The 19,171-nt window shown below is 35.3% G+C and overlaps 1 protein-coding gene across 5 annotated transcripts in view; it reads left to right on the top strand.

Annotated features, from left to right (window-relative positions):
* The window catches only part of WDPCP (WD repeat containing planar cell polarity effector), a 518,809-nt gene that overhangs the window by 210,699 nt on the left and 288,939 nt on the right, over nt 1–19,171 (top strand). For all 5 annotated transcript variants that reach the window (XM_032653051.1, XM_032653049.1, XM_032653048.1 and 2 more), the window contains 4 exons: nt 12,543–12,590; nt 13,437–13,481; nt 15,011–15,081; nt 15,333–15,392. In XM_032653051.1, the coding sequence (XP_032508942.1) occupies nt 12,543–12,590; nt 13,437–13,481; nt 15,011–15,081; nt 15,333–15,392 (224 nt within the window). The remainder of the gene's footprint in view (nt 1–12,542; nt 12,591–13,436; nt 13,482–15,010; nt 15,082–15,332; nt 15,393–19,171) is intronic.

The raw sequence follows: 19,171 nt of genomic DNA, 5'->3' as shown, positions 1-19,171 counted from the left end.
GACTAAATTTGCCAATCAAAAGTGGCTGAATGGATAAAAAAAGAAGACCCATCTATTGGTTACCTACAAGAGAATTACTTCTCTTGTAATTCTTGAAAGGAAACACACAGACTTAAAGTGAAGAGATGGAAAAAGATATTCCATGCAAATGGATGTGAAAAGAAAGCTGGATTAGCTATACTCATATCAGACAAAATAGACTTTAAAACAGAGACAGTAATAAAAGACAAAGAAGGGCATTACATAATGATAAAGTGGTCTGTCCAGCAAGAAAATATTAACATTTATAAATGTATTTGCACCCAACAGCAGAGAACCAATATATATTAAGCAAATAATAACAGACTTACAGAGAAAAATTGAAAGCAATACAGTAATACTAGGGGACTTTGACACCCCATTTACATCAACAAATAAATCATCCAGACAGAAAGTCAGTACAGAAACATTGGACTTAAATGACACATTAGTCCAGATTGACTTAATAGATAAACATAGAACATTCCATTCAAAATCAGCAGAATACACATTTTTCTTAAGTACACATAGAAACATTCTCCAGGATAGAGCACTATTAGGTCATAAAACAAGTCTCAGTAAATTGAAGAAGATTGAAATCACATTAAACATCTTCTTTAGCCACAGTGGTATGAAACTAGATATCAATCACAAGTAAAAGGCCAGGAAAAAACACAAAAAGGTGTATATTAAATAGCATGCTACTGAGCAACCAGTGGATCATCAAAGAAATCAAACAATACCTAGATACAAACGAAAACAGAAATATGTCATATCAAAATCTATGTCACGCAGCAAAAGGAGTTCTAAGAGGGAAGGTCATAGCAATATAGGCCTACTTCAAAAAGCAAGAGAAATCCCAAATAAACAATCTAACTTTACACCTAAAGGAGCTAGAAAGAGAAGAACAAATGAAGCCCCAATTAGTAGAAGGAAGGAATAATGAAGATCAGAGCAGGAATAAATGAAATAGAGACTAAAAAAAAAAAAAAATGAAAAGATAAGTGAAACAAAGAGCCGGTTCTTTGAAAAGATAAACAAAACCAACAAACCCTTAGCTAGAATAACCAAGGAGAAAAGAGAGAGGACTCAAATAAAATCAGAAATGAAAGAAAAGTTACAGCTGATACCACAGAAATGCAAAGGATCATAAGAGACTATTGTGAACAGTTACACACCAACAAATTGGACAACATAGAAGATAAATTCCTAGAAAGATACAATCTTTACAGACTGAATCATGAAGAAATAGAAAATCTGTATAGACTGATTACTAGTAAGGACATTGAAACAGTAATCAAAAGCTTCCCAACAAACAAAAATATAGAGGACGAGATAGCTTTTCTGGTGAATTTTTACAAAACAGAGATTTAATACCTGTTCTTCTCAAACTATTCCAAAAGGTTGAAGAGGAGGGAAACATTCCAAACATTTTATACTACCAAAACCAGGCAAGGACACCACACAAAAAAAGAAAATTACAGGCCAATTCTTGATGAACATACATGTAAAAATCCTCAACAGAATATTGGTAAACCAAATCCAACGATACATTAAAAGGACTGTGCACCATAATCAAGTAGGATTCAGGGATACAAAAATGTTTTATCACCCACAAAGCAATCAACATGATATATCATATTAACAAAATGAAGGATAAAAATCATACAATTATCTCAATAGATGCAGAAAAAAATATTCGACAAAATTCAACATCCATCTATGCTAAAAACTTACAGCAAAGTTGGTAAAGCAGAATTTACCTCAACATAATAAAGGCCATGTATGACAAACCCAAGCTAACATCAGTGGTGAAAAGCTGAAATCTTTTCCCTTAAAATCAGGAATAAGACAAAGATGTCTATTCTCACCACTTTTATTCAACATAATATTGGAAATCCTAGCCATAGCAGTTAGATGAGGAGAAAATAGGTATTCAGATCAGAAAGGAAGAAATAAAACTCACTATTTGCAGATGACATGATACTATATAGAGATAACCCCAAAGACTCTGCCAAAAGAATGGTATAACTAATAAATGAATTTAGTTAAGTTGCTGTATACAAAATCAATGTACAGAAGTCTGTGGCATATTTATGCACTAATAACAAGCTATCAGAGAAATAAAACAATCCCACTTACAATTGCATCAAAAAGAATATAATACCTAGGAATAAATGTAACCAAGGAGTCGAAAGACCTATACACTGAAAAGTACAAGACTCTGATGTGAGAAATTGAAAAATATATAAATAAATGGAAATAATATTCCATGTTCATGGACTGGAAGCATTAATATTGTTAAAATGTCCATTCTACCGAAAGCTGTCTACAGGCATACCTTAGAGATATTGTGGGTTCAGTTCTAGACCACTCCAAAAAAGCAGATATCTCAAAGTGAGTCACAAATGTTTTGGTTTCCCAGTGCATCTAAAAGTTATGTTTACACTATACTGTCATCTATTAAGTGTACAGTAGCATTATGTCTTTAAAACATGGTACATACCTTAATTAAAAAATATTTTATTGCTAAAAAATGCTAAATATCGTATGAGCTTACAGCAAGTTGTAATCTATTTGCTGGTGGAGGGTTTTGCCTCAGTGTTGATGGGTGGTGGTTGCTGAAGGTTGGGGTGCCTGTGGCAATTTCTTAAAATAAGACACCAGTGAAGTTTGCCACATTGATGGACTCTTCCTTTCACACATGATTTCTCTGTAGCATGTAGTGCTGTTTGATAGCATTTTACCCAGAGTAAAACCTCTTTCAAAATTGTAGTCAATCCTCTAGAATCCTGCTGCTGCCTTATCAACTAAGTTTACATAATACTCTAAATCCCTTGTTGTCATTTCAGTAATCTTCATAGCATTTATACCAGGAGTAGACTTATTTCATATCAAGAAACAACTTTCTTTGATCATTCATAAGAAGCAACTCCTTAAGTATTAAAGTTTTCTCATGAGATTGCAACAAAATTCAGTCCTATATTCAGGTTCCACTTCTAATTCTAGTTCTTTTGCTGTTTTCCCCACATCTGCAGTTACTACCTCCACTGAAGTCTTCAGCCCCTCAAAGTTATCCATGAGGGTTGGAAACAACTTCTTCCAAACTCCTGTTAATGTTGCTATTTTGACTTTTTCCCGTGAATCATGAATGTTCTTAATGGCACCTAGAATGGAGAATCCTTTCCAGGTTTTCTTTTCTTATCCTTTTTTTTTTGGCCATGCCACATGGCTTGCAGGATCTTAGTTCTCTGACCAGGGATTGAACCCGGGCCCCAGCTGTGAAAGCACTGAGTCCTAACCACTGGACCACCAGGGAATTCCTAGAAGGTTTTCAATTGAATTTGCCCAGATCCATCAGAGGAATCACTGTCTGTGGCAGCTATAGCCTTAAGAATTGTTTTTCTTAAACCATAAGACTCAAATGTCAAAATTACTCCTTGATCTATGGGCTGCAGAATGGATGTTGTGCTTGTGCTAGCAGGCATAAAAACAACATTAATCTCATTGTACATCTCCATCAGAGTTCTTGGGTGACCAGGTGCATTGTCAATGAGTAGTAATATTTTGAAAGAAATCTTTGTTTCTGAGCTGTAGGTCTCAAGGGTGGGCTTAAATTATTCATTAAATCATGTTGTAAACAGATGTGCTGTCATCCAGGTTTTGTGGTTCCATTTATAGGGCACAGATAGAGTAGATTTAGCAGAATCTTAAGGTCCCTAGGATTGCTGAGCATTGGCTTCTACTTCAAGTTGGCAGCTGTATTAGCCCCTAACAAGAAAGTCATCCTGTCTGTTGAAGCTTTGAAAACAGTCATTGACTCTTCCTCTCTAGCTATGTAATTCCTAGATGGCACCTTCTTTCAATAGAAGGTTGTTTGTCTACATTGAAAATTTATTGTTTAGTGTAGCCAGCTTCATTAATTTTATCTTAGCTAGGTCTTCCAGATAATTTGCTGTAGGTTCTACATCTGCACTTGCTGCTTCACCTTGTAACTTTATGTTCTGGACACGGTTTATTGCCTTAAACCTCATGAACCAACCTCTGCTAGCTTTAAACATTTCTTCTGCAGCTTCCTCACCTCTCTCAGTCTTCATAAAATTGAAAAGAGTTAGGTCCTTGTTTTGCATTAGGGTTTGGCTTAGGGAATGTTGTGGCTGATCTATCGAGGCCACCAAAACTTTCTCTATATCAGCAATAAAGTTGTTTCATTTTCTTATTATTTGTGTGTTCAGTGGAGTAGCACTTTTAATTTCCTTTAAGAACTTTTCCTTTGCAGTCACAACGTAGCTAATTGTTTGGCTCAGGAGGCCTAGCTCTCAGCCTATCTTGACTTTCAACATGCCTTCCTCAATAAGCTTAATCATTTCTTTTTTTAAAGTTAAATTAAATTTTTTTGTTTATTTATTTTTGGCTGCATTGGGTCTTTGTTGCTGAGCATGGGCTTTCTCTAGTTGTGGTGAGCAGGGGCTTCTCATTGCAGTGGCTTCTCTTGTTGTGGAGCATGGGCTCTAGGTGTGTGGGCTTCAGTAGTTGTGGCTCATGGGCTCTAGAGCTCAGGCTTAGTAGTTGTGGTGCATGGGCTTAGTAGCTCCACGGCATGTGGGAATCTTCCCAGACCAGGGCTCGAACCCATGTCCCCTGTATTGGCAGGCAGATTCTTAACCACTGTGCCACCAGGAAAGCCAATTATTTCTAACTTTTGATTTAAAGTGAGGGACATGCAACTCTTCCTTTTACTTGAACACTTAGAGGCCACTGTAGGATTATCAACTAGCCTAATTTCAATATTGTTGTGTCTCAGGGAATAGGAAGGCATGAAGAGAGGGAGAGAGATGGGAGAACAGCCTGTCAGTGGAGCAGTCAAAACACACACGACATTTATCACTTAAGTTAGCCTTCTTATATAGGTGCGGTTCATGGTGCCCCAAAACAATTACAGTAGTAACATCAAAGATCACTTATCACAGATCACCATAAAAAAATAATAGTAATGAAAATGTTTGAAATATTGCAAGAATTACCAAAATGTGACAGAGACATGAATTAAGCAAATGCTATTGGAAAATGGTGCCCGTTGACTTGCTCAGTGCAGGGCTGCCACAAACCTTCAGTTTGCAAAAAAGCAGTGTCTGCGAAGCACAATAAAGTGAAGTGCAGTAAAAGAGTTATGCCTATATAGATTCAATGTAATCCTTACCAAAATTCCAATGGCACATTTTGCAAAACTAGAACAAATAATTCTGAATTTTGTATGGAACCACAAAAGATCCCGAGTAATCTAAACAATTTTAAGAAACAGTAACAAAGCTGGAGGTACTACACTTCCTGATTTCAAACTATACTACAAAGCTGTGGTAAGCAAAACGGTATGGTACTGGTGCAAAAACAGGCACACATATCAATGGAACAAAATTGAGAGACCAGAAATAAACCCACACATAAATGGACATTTAACTTATGACAAAGGAGCAAAGAACATAGAGTGGAGACAGGATAGTCTCTTCAATAAATTGTGTTGGGAAAACTGGATAGCCACATGGAAAAGAATGAAACTAGACCTCTATCTTATACCATACAGAAAAATTAACTGAAGATGGATTAAAGACCTGAATGTAAGACCCGATATCTTAAAATTCCTAGAAAAAAACATAGGTGGTAGGCTCCTTGACGTCAATCTTGGAGATGATTTTTGACATCAAAAGCAAAGGCAATGAAAGTAAAAATAAACAAGTGGGACTACATCAAACTAGAAAGCTCCTGCACAGCAAGGGAATCCACCAACAAAATGGAGAAGACATTTGCCAATCATATATCTGATAAGTCCAACGTATAAACTCAATAACAACAACAAAAACTGATTAAAAATGGGCAGAGGATCAGAATAGACATTTTTCCAAAGAAGACATACAGATGGCCAACAGGCACATGAAAAGATGTTCAACATCACTAATAATAGGGAAATGCAAATCAAAACCACAATGAGATACCACCTCACACCTGTTAAAATGGCTATTATCAAAAAAAACTAGAAGTAACATTTATTGGAGAGGCTGTAGAGGAAAGGGAACCTTACACACTGTTGTTGGAACTATAAATTTGTATAGCCACTATGGAAAACAATATGGAGATTCCTCAAAAAATTAAGAGTAGAGCTACCATATGACCCAACTATTCCACTTCTGGGTATTTATCCAAAGAACATGAGAACAGTAATTTGAAAAGATAAATGCACCCCCATGTTCATTGCAGCATTATTTACCATAGCCAAGACATGGAAACAACCTGAGTGTCCATTGATGGATGAATGCATATAGATGATGTGTTATATTTATACAATGGAATAATACCCTAAAAAAGAATGAAATCTTGCCCTGTGCAGCAACATGGATGAACCTTGAAGGTATTTTGTTCAATGAAATAAATCAGATGGAAAAAGACAAATACCCTGTAATTTTTACTCCTATGTGGAATCTAAAAAACATTAACAAAGGAATAAACAAAATAAAACAATAGCAAACTCATAGATACAGAGATCAGATTAGTGGTTACCAGAGAGGAAGGGGATTAGGGGTTGGGTGAAATGGCTGAAAGGGGCAACTGTATGGTGATGTATGGTAACTAGACTTGTGGTGGTGATCACTTTGTAGTGTGTAAGATGTCGAATTTTAATGCTGTACACCTGGAACTCATATAATAAAAGTTCTTTATTTTAGATTTGTGTATGTTTTTAATTTTACATATATTCTTGTGTTTTGTTTTTAAACATTACATATAATCTTTTATATTTATCCAGTAATAAAAACAATTTAAAACCAAAAATGTTCAACATCATTTTCAGCATAAGACTTTTATTTAGTAATATACATTCAGAGAAAAATTCTGAGAGACAACAAAATGTTACTAATAGCTGTCTCCGAAGAGTGGAAATACCGGAAATTAAATTTTTTTGTTCTTTCCTTATTTTCTCAATTTTATACAGTGAACATATTACTTTTATAATCAAGAAACCAAATTATATTGAAATATGTATAAATATGATAGAAAAAAGGAAATGAATGCTCTGACCAAAGACAGTAGTGCACAAAGGCCCCAGGGGGCAGTAAGATCTTCTGCCCCAACTGGATCTTCAGCAGAGCTATCTATTCTCTCTGCTGGGGGTATTCTTCTCTTTGAACCCGTGTGCAGTCATACTTCTTCAGGGCACAGCTTTAGTAAGTCACCTAGAGAAGCCTTCCCTGCCATTTAGACTAAGTTAGTAACCCTCTTACATGCTCTCATTATGCTTGACATTTAAAGTTTTTTTTTTTTGTGGTATGTGCGCCTCTCACTGCTGTGGCCTCTCCCGTTGCGGAGCACAGGCTCCGGATGTGCAGGCTCAGCGGCCATGGCTCACGGGCCCAGCCGCTCCGCGGCATGTGGGATCCTCCTGGACCGGGGCACGAGCCTGCGTCCTCTGCATCGGCAGGCAGACTCTCAACCGCTGCGCCACCAGGGAAGCCCCTAAAGTATTTTTTGAATTGAGGTCTAATTGACTTATTATAGTAGTTTCTGGTGTACAGCATGACGATTTGATAAGTCTAGTTAACATCCATCACCTTACATGGTTACAAAAGTTTTTTCTTGCGATAGGAACTTTTAATATTTACTGTCTTAGCAACTTTCAAATATGCAATACATTATTATTAACTATAGTCTCCATGCTGTACATGATATCCCCATGACTTGTTTATTTTATAACTGGAAGTTTGTACCTTTTGACCCCCTTCACCCATTTCACCCACCTTCCCCTTCACCCTCCTGACTCTGACAACCAATCTGTTCCCTGTATCTGTGAGCTTGTGTTTTGTTTGTTTGTTTTTAAGATTCTGCATATGGCATTTGTCTTTCTCTGACTTATTTCACTTAGCATAATGCCCTCAAGGTCCATTCAAGATGTCACAAATGGTAGGATTTCATTCTTCTGATGGCTTAGTAGTATTACATTGTATATATATACCACGTCTTCTTTATCCATTCATCCATCAATGGACACTTAGATCTTGGCTATTGTAGATAATTCTGCAATGAACATGATATAATGGTACCTATATCTTTTTGAATTAGTGTTTTCATGTTCTTTGGATAAATACCCAGAGGTGAAGTTGCTGCATCACATGATAGTTCTATTTTTGAGAAACCTCCATACTGTTTTCCATAGTGAGTGCACCGATTTGCATTCCCACCAGCAGTGCTGAAGAGTTCCCTATTCCCCACATCCTCGCCAACACTTGTTATTTCTTGTCTTTTTGATAAATGCTATTCTAATTTGAAGTAATCACAAACTTTTACAGAAAACTTGTTAGTACAGAGAATTTTTTTTCTTGAACCATTTTAGAGTAAGTTTCAGATCTGATGCCTCACCACCCCCAAATACTTTAGTGTGTATTTCCTATAGAAAATGTGTTGTCCCACATCATCTATATAACCATCAAAATCAAGAAATTAACAATGATAATAGTACTACCATCTAATACTCAGAGTTTCACCAATTGTTCCTCCAGTGTCATTTTTTATAGCAAATGGTTCTCGTTCAGAATTACTTGGGTTTTTTTAGTAAAAGAAGGTGTGAAGAATGAAAAATACTGAAAAGAGTTATGTGTGATCAGGATTTTCTAAGACTGGATTGAATTTAGATGGGTAAATGGATTTTGTTAGGAATGGGCTAGAACAAGACTGGGTTTGGTTTCTCCCTCCAAAGTATTCTTGAAATTCTGCTTTTGACAACAGATTGTGAGTTTCTTTGCCTTTAAGTGACTTGTATTTGCTTTTGAGATCTTTTGTAACTTTGGTTAAGGAATAAGTATTGTCTCACAGTGACCTATGATCTTATTTGACCAAGTGTTTTAAAACTTTTTGACAAACTTCCCAAATACTTTTGTTTCTTTTGATTTCCAGCTAACTTTGGGGTACTTTAGAGGTCCCCTGAGGTATCTTAAAGAGAAATATTTAACTAGGATTATTTGGTATGTTAAGTTAAATGTAATCATTTGGAATTCTGGTTATTATAACCAAGTTTCTTTATTGATTACAGTATAATCAGATGTTTAACCATGGCTTTTAAGTCCTTTGTCATTTATAGATATTTTAGTACTCTGATGCTGTTACAAAAAGTGCTTCATCATCAAGATTCATAGAAAGGCTATGGAAGCAGTTACAACAGTTCCACACCAATATGATGGCTATGCGAGGATTACAGCCCATACTGACTTAAAACAAGGAGCTGTCCTGCCTCTGGGGCCCCTAGATCAGGTATCCAGAGATTTTTACTCCCTGACAGGCAGGGTCGACACCCCCCACTCAGCTCTGAAGCAGTTACAGAAGACGGACGATTGCCCTTCTGCTCTCATAAGAATATGGGAGTAAAATATCTGAGGGGGGAATGAAACAGGAGGGAAGGAGGCAGGGCACAACCTTTGAAAGAATGACATAGCCCGAGGACATGACATAAACTGATTAGAACCAAATGGGTCCAAGATGGTGGACAAGTCGACTTCCACTAGACCTTAAGCCTCAGTATACCTCACTTAACACATCAGCATGCTAAATGACACGCCCACAGGTGTCATGATAGTTCCAAGATCAACCATAAGGATCAAAAAAGTGGGTGGTGGCCCAATTCCTGGAAATCCCCACCCCTTCCTGAAATAGCTGCAATAAGCCTCCCACTCATTAGCCTATGAGATTACCCACCCCTATAAAAACTGACAACCCCATACCCTGGTGCCTTTCTCACCTTCTGAGATGGCCCACACTGTCTGTGGAGTGTGTTTCTGTCTAAATAAATCCACTTCTTACCTAAAAAAAAAAAAAGAAAAAGAAAAAAAGACATGTTACATTTAGTTATCGTGTCTCTTTATGCTCTTTAATTCTGGAACAAATTTTTCATCCTTTTAATTTTTTTAAATTTATTTTTTAACTTTTGTGACTTTAACACTTTTGAAGATTTTTTTACCACTCATTTTGTAGTATGTCCCTAAATTTAGATCATTGAAGTTTCCTCATAAGTAGGTTCAAATTATGCATATCTGGTGGGAATATTCCAGAAGTGATGCTGTATTCTCAATGCATCCTAACAGGCAGTGCACAATTTCAATTCGTGTCTTTATTGATGATGTTCATGATCACTTGGTTAAGGTGATGTCTGCTAGGCTTCTCCACTGCAAAGTTACTTTCTTCTTTGGAATTAATTAGTATTTTGTAAGGGAGATACCTTGAAAATATGTGAATATCTTATTCCTCATTAAACTTTAAATATATTTTAAATTTATTTTATCCCTGTGGGCTCAGGTACTGTTTTAGTCAATGATTTTAATCCATTAGTACCATTATTCATTTTGATGTTTAAGTTGTCCCTGATGTGGCCAGTGGGACCCCTTACAAGCTGGCTTCTCTGTCTTTGTGCCATGTCCCTGTCAATATTTGAGCATTTCCGTTCTTTCTGGCACAACAGATCTTTCAGGCTCTTATTATACTTTCCCTTCCTCAGTGCTGGAATCAGCCAATTCTCTAAGGAGCTTGGTTCCTTTTAGAGGAGAATAGTATCTAGAAGCCAAGGTGTGCTTTAGGTGCACTCATTGCTCTTGGAGTATCACTGCTCCCAGGTACTCTCAGTGGCCAGAGCTTAGGGAATGTATGTATGTATGCATACACACATACTTGCATCCACATTCACTTCTGTATCTCAATATATTGAAAACCATGAGTTCATACCAGTACCTCAAATTCTAATCTATCACCACAGGGTTCATTCTAATGTTCTCTCTTTTTATATTTGTACTTCTCTCTCACTGGGAAAGCTGACGCTTCCTATCTTTATTTTATTTACTTAAAATCACCCTGTATGCAGACAGTCTTCTGTCTCTGTGACAGTTCCCTTCCCTGCATGGATGTCCTTCTCACCCCGTGTACGTTCTGACACACTATGTTGGGCTGCCCCTGTATGTGGATGTCCTCCTCACTTTATTCGGCCTCTAACACCCAAGACGAGGCCATTGCTCCTGTGAATGTGCTTCTCACCCTGCTAGGGTTCTGACATACTATGTCAGGCTGACTTTCCCTATGGACACCTTCCTCATCCAGCTTAGGCTCTGGCATTCCATGGGAGGTGGGTCTTATGTGGATGCCTTTCTATTCCTGCTTCGGTTTTAAGAGCCCCACTCTGGGCCAGATGCAGTAGGTCAGACTTGTGCATAGAATTCAGGACCCCTTATTATCCTCATAGTTCTATTCTAGAGTTGTAATACGTGGATGCATGGAATATTCATTATGTACACATATTATGTACACAGGATATGGCCTGTGTACATAATGCATATGGTTCTTGGATTTTTTAAAGAATCTTTTTACTAAAAGTATTACATATATATTGAAAAGTGTAAAGATTATAACGATATGTTTTGAACTATCAAAAAGTGAACACACCCATAAAATCTTCACCCAGGTCAAGAAATAAAATATTATCAGTACCCTAGGAGCCATACTCATGACCTTTCCCTGGTACTCCTTATTAGGTATCTTCAATATAACCAACAGAAATAAACTGCATTCTTTATATGTCCCAATTAGTGGCATGATGAATAAAATAGAGCTTCAGTAAGTACGCATGATTGACTATTTTGAAAAACTGTATTTGAAAAGTTAATTATAGCTTTTTTGAGGAAGCTTTATCATTCAGTTTGAGAAAGTTTGGAGCAGTCAGTCACTAGGGGGCAGCCTGCACTGCTTCCTTTTCTTTAGAAATAGTTGTATCCTTTTGTTAGTAACTAGAATTATTTTGCATGGAAGGAAACAAATGTTATTTCAAAGAAAGAAATATTTCACTATTCACAGATAGGAAGAAAGTGGACACAATTATTTTGTTCTCCTGTAATTCAACTGCAGGAACGGATTCCATGGTCAAATCACTCTCAGCATCTTGGAAGCCTAGCTTTGCTTTTGTAACCCCAGCAGAGCATCCGAATTGGAATGGTTTGGAAGGTTTTTTGAATCTAAACAAGCTTCAGATAATTTATCCACACCTTCTTCTAAACCTTTCTTTTCTGCAGATTTCTCCCAAATACCGTACTAGACTCGAGTTAAATTAGAGAAGAGAAAGCCACAGCTCAGAATTCTATCCACTGATTTCATTTCGCCTTACTTAGTGGTAGTTTCTTTTGGTAGCACCCTGTGAAAAATATCAGAGGAAGTGTGAGAGAAAAAAGTTGGTCTTCCTTGGCGTCAATTCTTTACCACTTCTTTCCTCTTGCCATTCTAGTTTTGTGTATTTCTTTTCTAACTGGACTGATAAACTATCCAGTTCCTGAATATCCCTAGAATAGATAAACCCATGTCCACATACTTTTGAAGTATTTTATTTCCAGTAACATAAAGAGATTGTTTCTGCCTTCCTCCCTGCCCTACTGACCCTGCTGTACAGTATGGGTTGGCTTCTTATTCTCCATAACTTTTTACCATAATCTAATGTCATTTCTTCCTTTCTACAGATAGAGACATCGGGATCTACCAGTATTATGACAAGAAAGAGCCACCAGGTAAAGTATCTGTTCTACTAAAGTGATTTTTATAAACTTTGTATTCTAAACTGTAAAATACTGACTTGAAAACTCTGTTTTTATGAGTCTTAGATGAATTCTAGAATTTCAAGAAAGGTTACTCCAGTTCTTCAGAAAAATGCTGAGGTTGATTTCTATATAAAATAAAGCAATATTGAGAAAATGCTATAGCAGAACCTGAAAATTTTCATTTTACTGCTGATTAGACTGATAACTGGACAGTCTATTCTCGTTTATTTATCAGTGTCCCAGTAGAGGGCATTGTTAATGCATGGGTCCCACTGATGCTGGCCTCCCGGATCCTCACCTGATATCTGAAATAGGCATTTCTGAGTGAGTGATCAATTTTCTTTATCTGATTAATCCTGTTAATCCCAGAAGTTTCATGATGGGCCAAAAGGTCTTTCTAGCTAGAGTTACTTCCTGTTTTGGTCTCTGTTGAAGTGAGGCTTGTGTGGGCATCCTGTGTGCTTAGCTTGGTGGCTAATAGGCTGACTTCATGGTTCTGATGACAGACTGAAGCAGCTTCTGTTCTGGGCTCAGTTGCAGTTCTGTTCCCTATCTGATGAGATTGCAAACTCAGGATATTGGCCCACCTGTTGTGCTTTGTAAGCCTTTTCACTACAAATTTAGGAAATCTTCTATGAAATGAAAACATCCATATTATGGCATTTTTCAACTGCCTTTTTTAAAGTTTGGCATATTTTATTAATCTCAATAGCATGTATAAATAATTATTTATGCACATATAAAAATACAAAGTATTATAATAAAAATAATTTCCACTTTTTTTTTTTTAACATCTCTCCGCTGCCACAATATCAGCAACAGAGCATGGTAACTTAGAAGAAAAGCAGAAGCTGGCAGAATGTAAGTTTTACTTTATATTTTTTTGGAATTATTATAAAACTGGAATTTTAATATCCCTGAAAATTCAGCCTTAAAACATATTTTAAGCTTTCTGTGCAAATAGAAAATGTTATTCCTTACAAATTTCTTATAAATTCCCATTGTTTAGGTACATAAACGTGAATAAGAATCATATTGTTAGGAATTTTTCGTTTAGACCAATGAAATCTCTGTCCATTGTTTGGTGAGATATATGCTTCTGTAAACACAAACTTTCTTAATGAACCATATTTATATTATTTAATATATTTAAAAAGTGTGCCATGCTTAAATTCTGATAGCATTTTATTATCCATATTATGCCTAAATTATTAATATGTTTTACCCATTGTAGGAGAATAAGATTTGTAATTATCAGTATTAGCATTTTATTCTCTTTAGTCTTTCCTGTTTTCAAATATATAAACGTGTTATATATGTAATATGGGTACAGTATAATGTGGTTAAAATATGACTGTTTTATTTGGAATATAGGTGGAGCTGAATATCCTACTTATTCTCATTTTAAATGATCAAGCTAACATTTAATTTTTAAAAATACTGTATTAGTACCTGCAACAGAGATTTAAAACTTTTTACATATGCTCTGCACATCATAAATTATGTTTATAGAATGTCATTAATTTGCTTTAATAAGATAATAGCAATTCTATAAAAATTTAAATGCCTATATATACTGTATATTATATGTACATACACACAAAACACATGTACACACGCATTTAGAATTATTATTTAGGAGAATTCAGAGATGAATTCGTTTTTGTGATGAAATAGATATCATTATAATGAATTTAATATTCTGTTAATTCTTTTAAACAGAACTATTTTTAATTTGTCTTAGGCTAACATTGAGACTCTACTAAATAATTTTATCTTTTAATTTAAAACAAAACAAAGACTTATCATTATTGAACTGTGGTGTAGATTTTAAAGAGAATTATTTTAAATAGAAAAGAGCACTGTTAGTGTCTAATCTGTTAAAACTTGGATTTCCCTCAAATTTGTCCTTAGTTTAAATGTGTGATGCTTAATTTTAAATTCATTTTCTCTGTGTTATTTTTTAAATTTTATTTCTTTCCTCAGTATATTCATTTACTCATAGGAATTTTCAGATCTGATAAGGCTACTTGCACAGTTTGGAATTTCTTTCGGATTGACTCTTTATTTATATGAAAATGTTACTTCTGTGGTAAAGAGTGGGTCATTTACTGTTAAGTGCTAGATTCACAGGCCTAGGAAACTTTCCCAGGGATTCTCCGAGCCTTGTTAGTTGTCATCATAAAATTTTGATCAGGGAGATTGTTTTGTGGTAAAAATCCTGTTTTTATGACAGAGCCTTTCAAAAACTGTCATTTGATGATGGAAGTGAAGCCTACTTCCTTTCAGTTAAGGAGGTGTTTTATTTTAATCTCCTAAGGCACATTGCTAAGCAGAGTTTCCTTTTTAAACCACGTTTAACTGACTATAGTACACGTTTTGTTTGCCAGCACGAGATTTTCCATGGACGCTCAAAAACAGACGCCCAGAAAAACTTCGAGACTCACTCAAGGAGTTGGAGGTATCTTTCCAGAAGTTTCAAAAATGGCAACAAACAAATCTGTTTTAAAACATCTTTCAACAGCTTTAATTTTCATAAAGGATCAACTCTCCTGGTGATGATAGCTTTGCTTTTGTCCAGTGAGGAGTTCCAAAACAGTTGCATCTTTGTGAGGCATGCTGATCTTTTTTTTTGCTTGCAAATCAGAAGCACTTTAACTGGTAACGACAATGTGTATAGCCAACTGCACTCTCTTTTTCTGTTTCCTTCAGGAGCTGATGCAAAATAGTCAGTGTGTGCTGAGCAAATGGAAGAACAAATATATCTGTCAGGTAAAAAGGTTTGACATGCTTTCGCAGTGTTTAACCAGTGGAGCTGAAAACTATGCAGTAATTGGTATTCTTGTGTTATGATAGGTAATGGACAAAAACTTTTTAGGAACAGGTATTTCATAGTTTGAATTCTAGTCATTCTAGAACTAACATTAGACAGATTGACTCAGGCTACCTCATTAATCAGTATAGTTGTACTGACACTATAAGCACTAGTAACAGTCTTTTCCGATGGTATTTTTTGTTTGTCATAGATTTAATCATATTTATGAATGAAGGTAAAACCATAGGACAAAAGGTATTTTGACCACTCTTGTAAGCACTTGTGAACACCATGCTTATGGAAATCAACAAGCAGACTAGAGTTAGACCTAACAAAACAAGACATTTGCTCTTACTTTTTGAACCTTCTAAACTGTACTGTTTAATATGGTAGCTGGTAGTCATCTGTGGCTATTTAAATATAAATTTAAACTAATTAAAATTAAAAATTCAGTTCCTCAGTTGCACTACCCACATTTTAAGTGCTCAGTAACCACATGTTATCATATGGACAATATATATACAGAGCATTTCCATCAGAGAAAGTTCTTCTGTACAGCACTATTAGAGTCTGGACAAGGTGAGCTACATGTTGAATGGGTCTAGATTCAGGACATAATAATCACTTGTCCATTGATCATAAAATAATCGACAGATATCTCAGCTGTGTCAGTAGGCTTAAAAAATGCTATTTGCCTAGAAAAATTTTACTCGCTTATGATAAAACGAATCATTAGTAATATTCTACTCCTACATGTAGTTGAAGTTACATCAGTACTAATAATTATAACTGTTTTATGGAATTAAATATCCTGTATCAATTTAAATTCTTACTTGCTTACAATGTGATTCACGAATTTTAGGTCTAACTACTCTTGTTTGAAGTTTAGACCCATGGCTCTATCCATAAATCTACCACATTGAATTTGTAGTAATTATAAACTTGTGTTAATATACTATTTGAATATAGATCTCATTTTAGTGGACTCCGGTTTGTGCTCATTTTTTGTTTAAACTAGTCTACCTTTATTCATGAAAGTGACTTTAGTTACCTCCTCAACTGTCATAATTATTATTTTCCAGAGACTGTTTACAAGGTTGAATTAATATTTTTAGAACCATAATACTTCTTTTTTTTTAACATTTTTATTGGAGTATAATTGCTTTACAATGGTGTGTTAGTTTCTGCTTTATAACAAAGTGCATCAGTTATATATATACGTATATCCCCATATCTCCTTCCCCTTTCGTCTCCCTCCCACCCTCCCTATCCCACCCTTCTAGCTGGTCACAAAGCACCGAGCTGATCTCCCTGTGCTATGCTACTGCTTCCCACTAGCTATCTATTTTACGTTTGGTAGTGTATATATGTCCATATATACACTACCACTCTCTCACTTTGTCCCAGCTTACCCTTCCCCCTCCACGTGTCCTCAAGTCCATTCTCTAGTAGGTCTGTGTCTTTATTCCGTCTTGCCCCTAGGTTCTTCATGAGCTTTTTTTTTTTTTTTTTAGATTCCATATATATGTGTTAGCATACGGTATTTGGTTTTCTCTTTCTGACTTACTTCAGTCTGTATGACAGACTCTAGGTCCATCCACCTCACTACAAATAACTCAATTTCGTTTCTTTTTTAGAACCATAATACTTCTTAAATTAGACTTAGGATACTATTGAAAAGGATGGAATTATTTAAAAATTCATAATTTGTTTTCATAAAAATTTTAATCAGACTTTAAAACTTGAATACAAAATATACTCCAGAAAGTTTTAAACTTAGTACAACTCAAATTGTACTTCTCAATGCCATTACTCACTTTAAAAGCTGGTTCAAAATTATTTGACTGCAGGGGAAGCCTACCACCTATAGTAAGAGGTGTGTCTCATGGCCTGACCCTTATTGTTGCACAGGTAAGTTGGAACATGTCAGGCATCTGAAAATATGCAGTGGAGCATCTCAGTACACAATCCGTTTTAAATAGACTTTATTGCATTTTAATTTAATAAGCAGGTTTGTGTGCATGTGTGTATGGGAGAGTATGAAGATGGATATTCCTCACTATTGAATTAATTCAACTCAGAAAAGGAATATGTGTGATAGAATATATACAAAATTACTTCCGTAATTTATAGGAAACTGAAAATACTGATTTCATAGGCTGTTGTACCAATGAGTCTGTGTTTAACATTTCCAGTGGAGCTTATCATTATGTTCTGTCATATTTTGTGCTTTATTTCTATGATTGATAAGATATGCCTTAAATAGACCTTTTAATACCAGCCCATTCTTGATGTGATATATTTCAACAAGATAACTTGACCTCCACCGTGTCCACAGGTCCAGGTTATTCCCCATATCTTTAGGGCCTTTGAAAGACCTCCTAACATTATCCATCTACTACCACAGTTTCTAGACAGGACTATTAGCTAGGTCTTCTAAAAATATGAATATGTGTGTTATTCTTAAAGATCTCTAATATGACAGAAAATTAAAAATTTGGTGCTCAAGCTAAATTTTCATAAGGCTCCCCTTAACCTTTTGTTAGCTGCAAAATCAGTACATCATCTCTACAGGCTCCCATAGGGTCCCCCTTTTGTACATCATCCAGTGTGGTAACTCTAAAGGTAACATATGCTTTCATTTCTATTAGTAATTTTCCCCATATATTTAACCCTAAAATGGCAGCCATTGATCACACGTAAAGTTCTCTAATTCTTAGAAAAGAAGTGAAAAAAGTTCCTCAGTATCTTGGTGCTAACATAGTTAGACTCTTCAGTTTTTGACTGTGCCACTCCTTAACTAATGTAAATCTTTTATCCCCCCCTCAAAAAGGGGCAGCTTTAGGCTATATGGAATTTATCTTGGTTGTCTTCTTTTTAAGGGATCCTTATTTCTTCAAAAGGTTCAGTTGTTCAGGAATTAGCAATGCAACTACAACAACATAAAGAATTTCAGAGGATGCAATCTGAGCCTGGATTTTTCCCTCTGTTGAATAACAAGGTTTTTTTTTGATAGGTTATCATCAGTATCAAAGCTTAATTCATGTTGTTGATTCAGTGATTCAATGACCTGTAAATTGTACCATTTAAAAAAAATTTCATTTGTAAATTCAGAGCAGTTTATAAATCAAGACTTACCTATACATATGTTCTATATGAAAACTTTCTTTTGAAGTTGGTTTTTCAGACTGTACCTGTTACTAGTTTGAAATGAATTAAAAGTGTATCACATATATTTCTCACTGTTTTTTTGATCTCCTAAAATTATTTTATTATGAGAAAGTATTTAATAATTTTCTGCTTTGAATTTCTTAAACCATTTTCCAAACTGTTCTTAGCGAATAATAGTTTCAGCATTAAGATACTATTAAATTGTACACTGCTGTGGTGGAATATTTTAATTCCTTAAATTGTGCTTCAAGTCACATTCATATTTGCAGATTACTGCATAATTAGTTAAAAGCAATATTATCATTAAGATAGATGTAACTTCATATATATTGATTTTAGATTAAATTATTTAAATCATATATGTACATTTGAGCATAAAAGTATGATATAGTCATCTTTACCCTGATCTCTTTCTATACTTATTTGACATTTCCAGATGCAATTTTAAAATGCCAAGAAAAGATAGTTTTCTTTTTAAATTCTTGTAATGAATTACTTGACAGTCTATGTAAAAGTAGAGATTATTTTCCAAGCATATCACAGATAAACTGTGACCTTAAGGAAC

This window comes from Phocoena sinus, chromosome 13 (assembly GCF_008692025.1).
Source record: "Phocoena sinus isolate mPhoSin1 chromosome 13, mPhoSin1.pri, whole genome shotgun sequence".
Classification (NCBI taxonomy): Eukaryota; Metazoa; Chordata; class Mammalia; order Artiodactyla; family Phocoenidae; genus Phocoena; species Phocoena sinus.
This window is presented reverse-complemented; position numbering and strand designations above follow the sequence as displayed.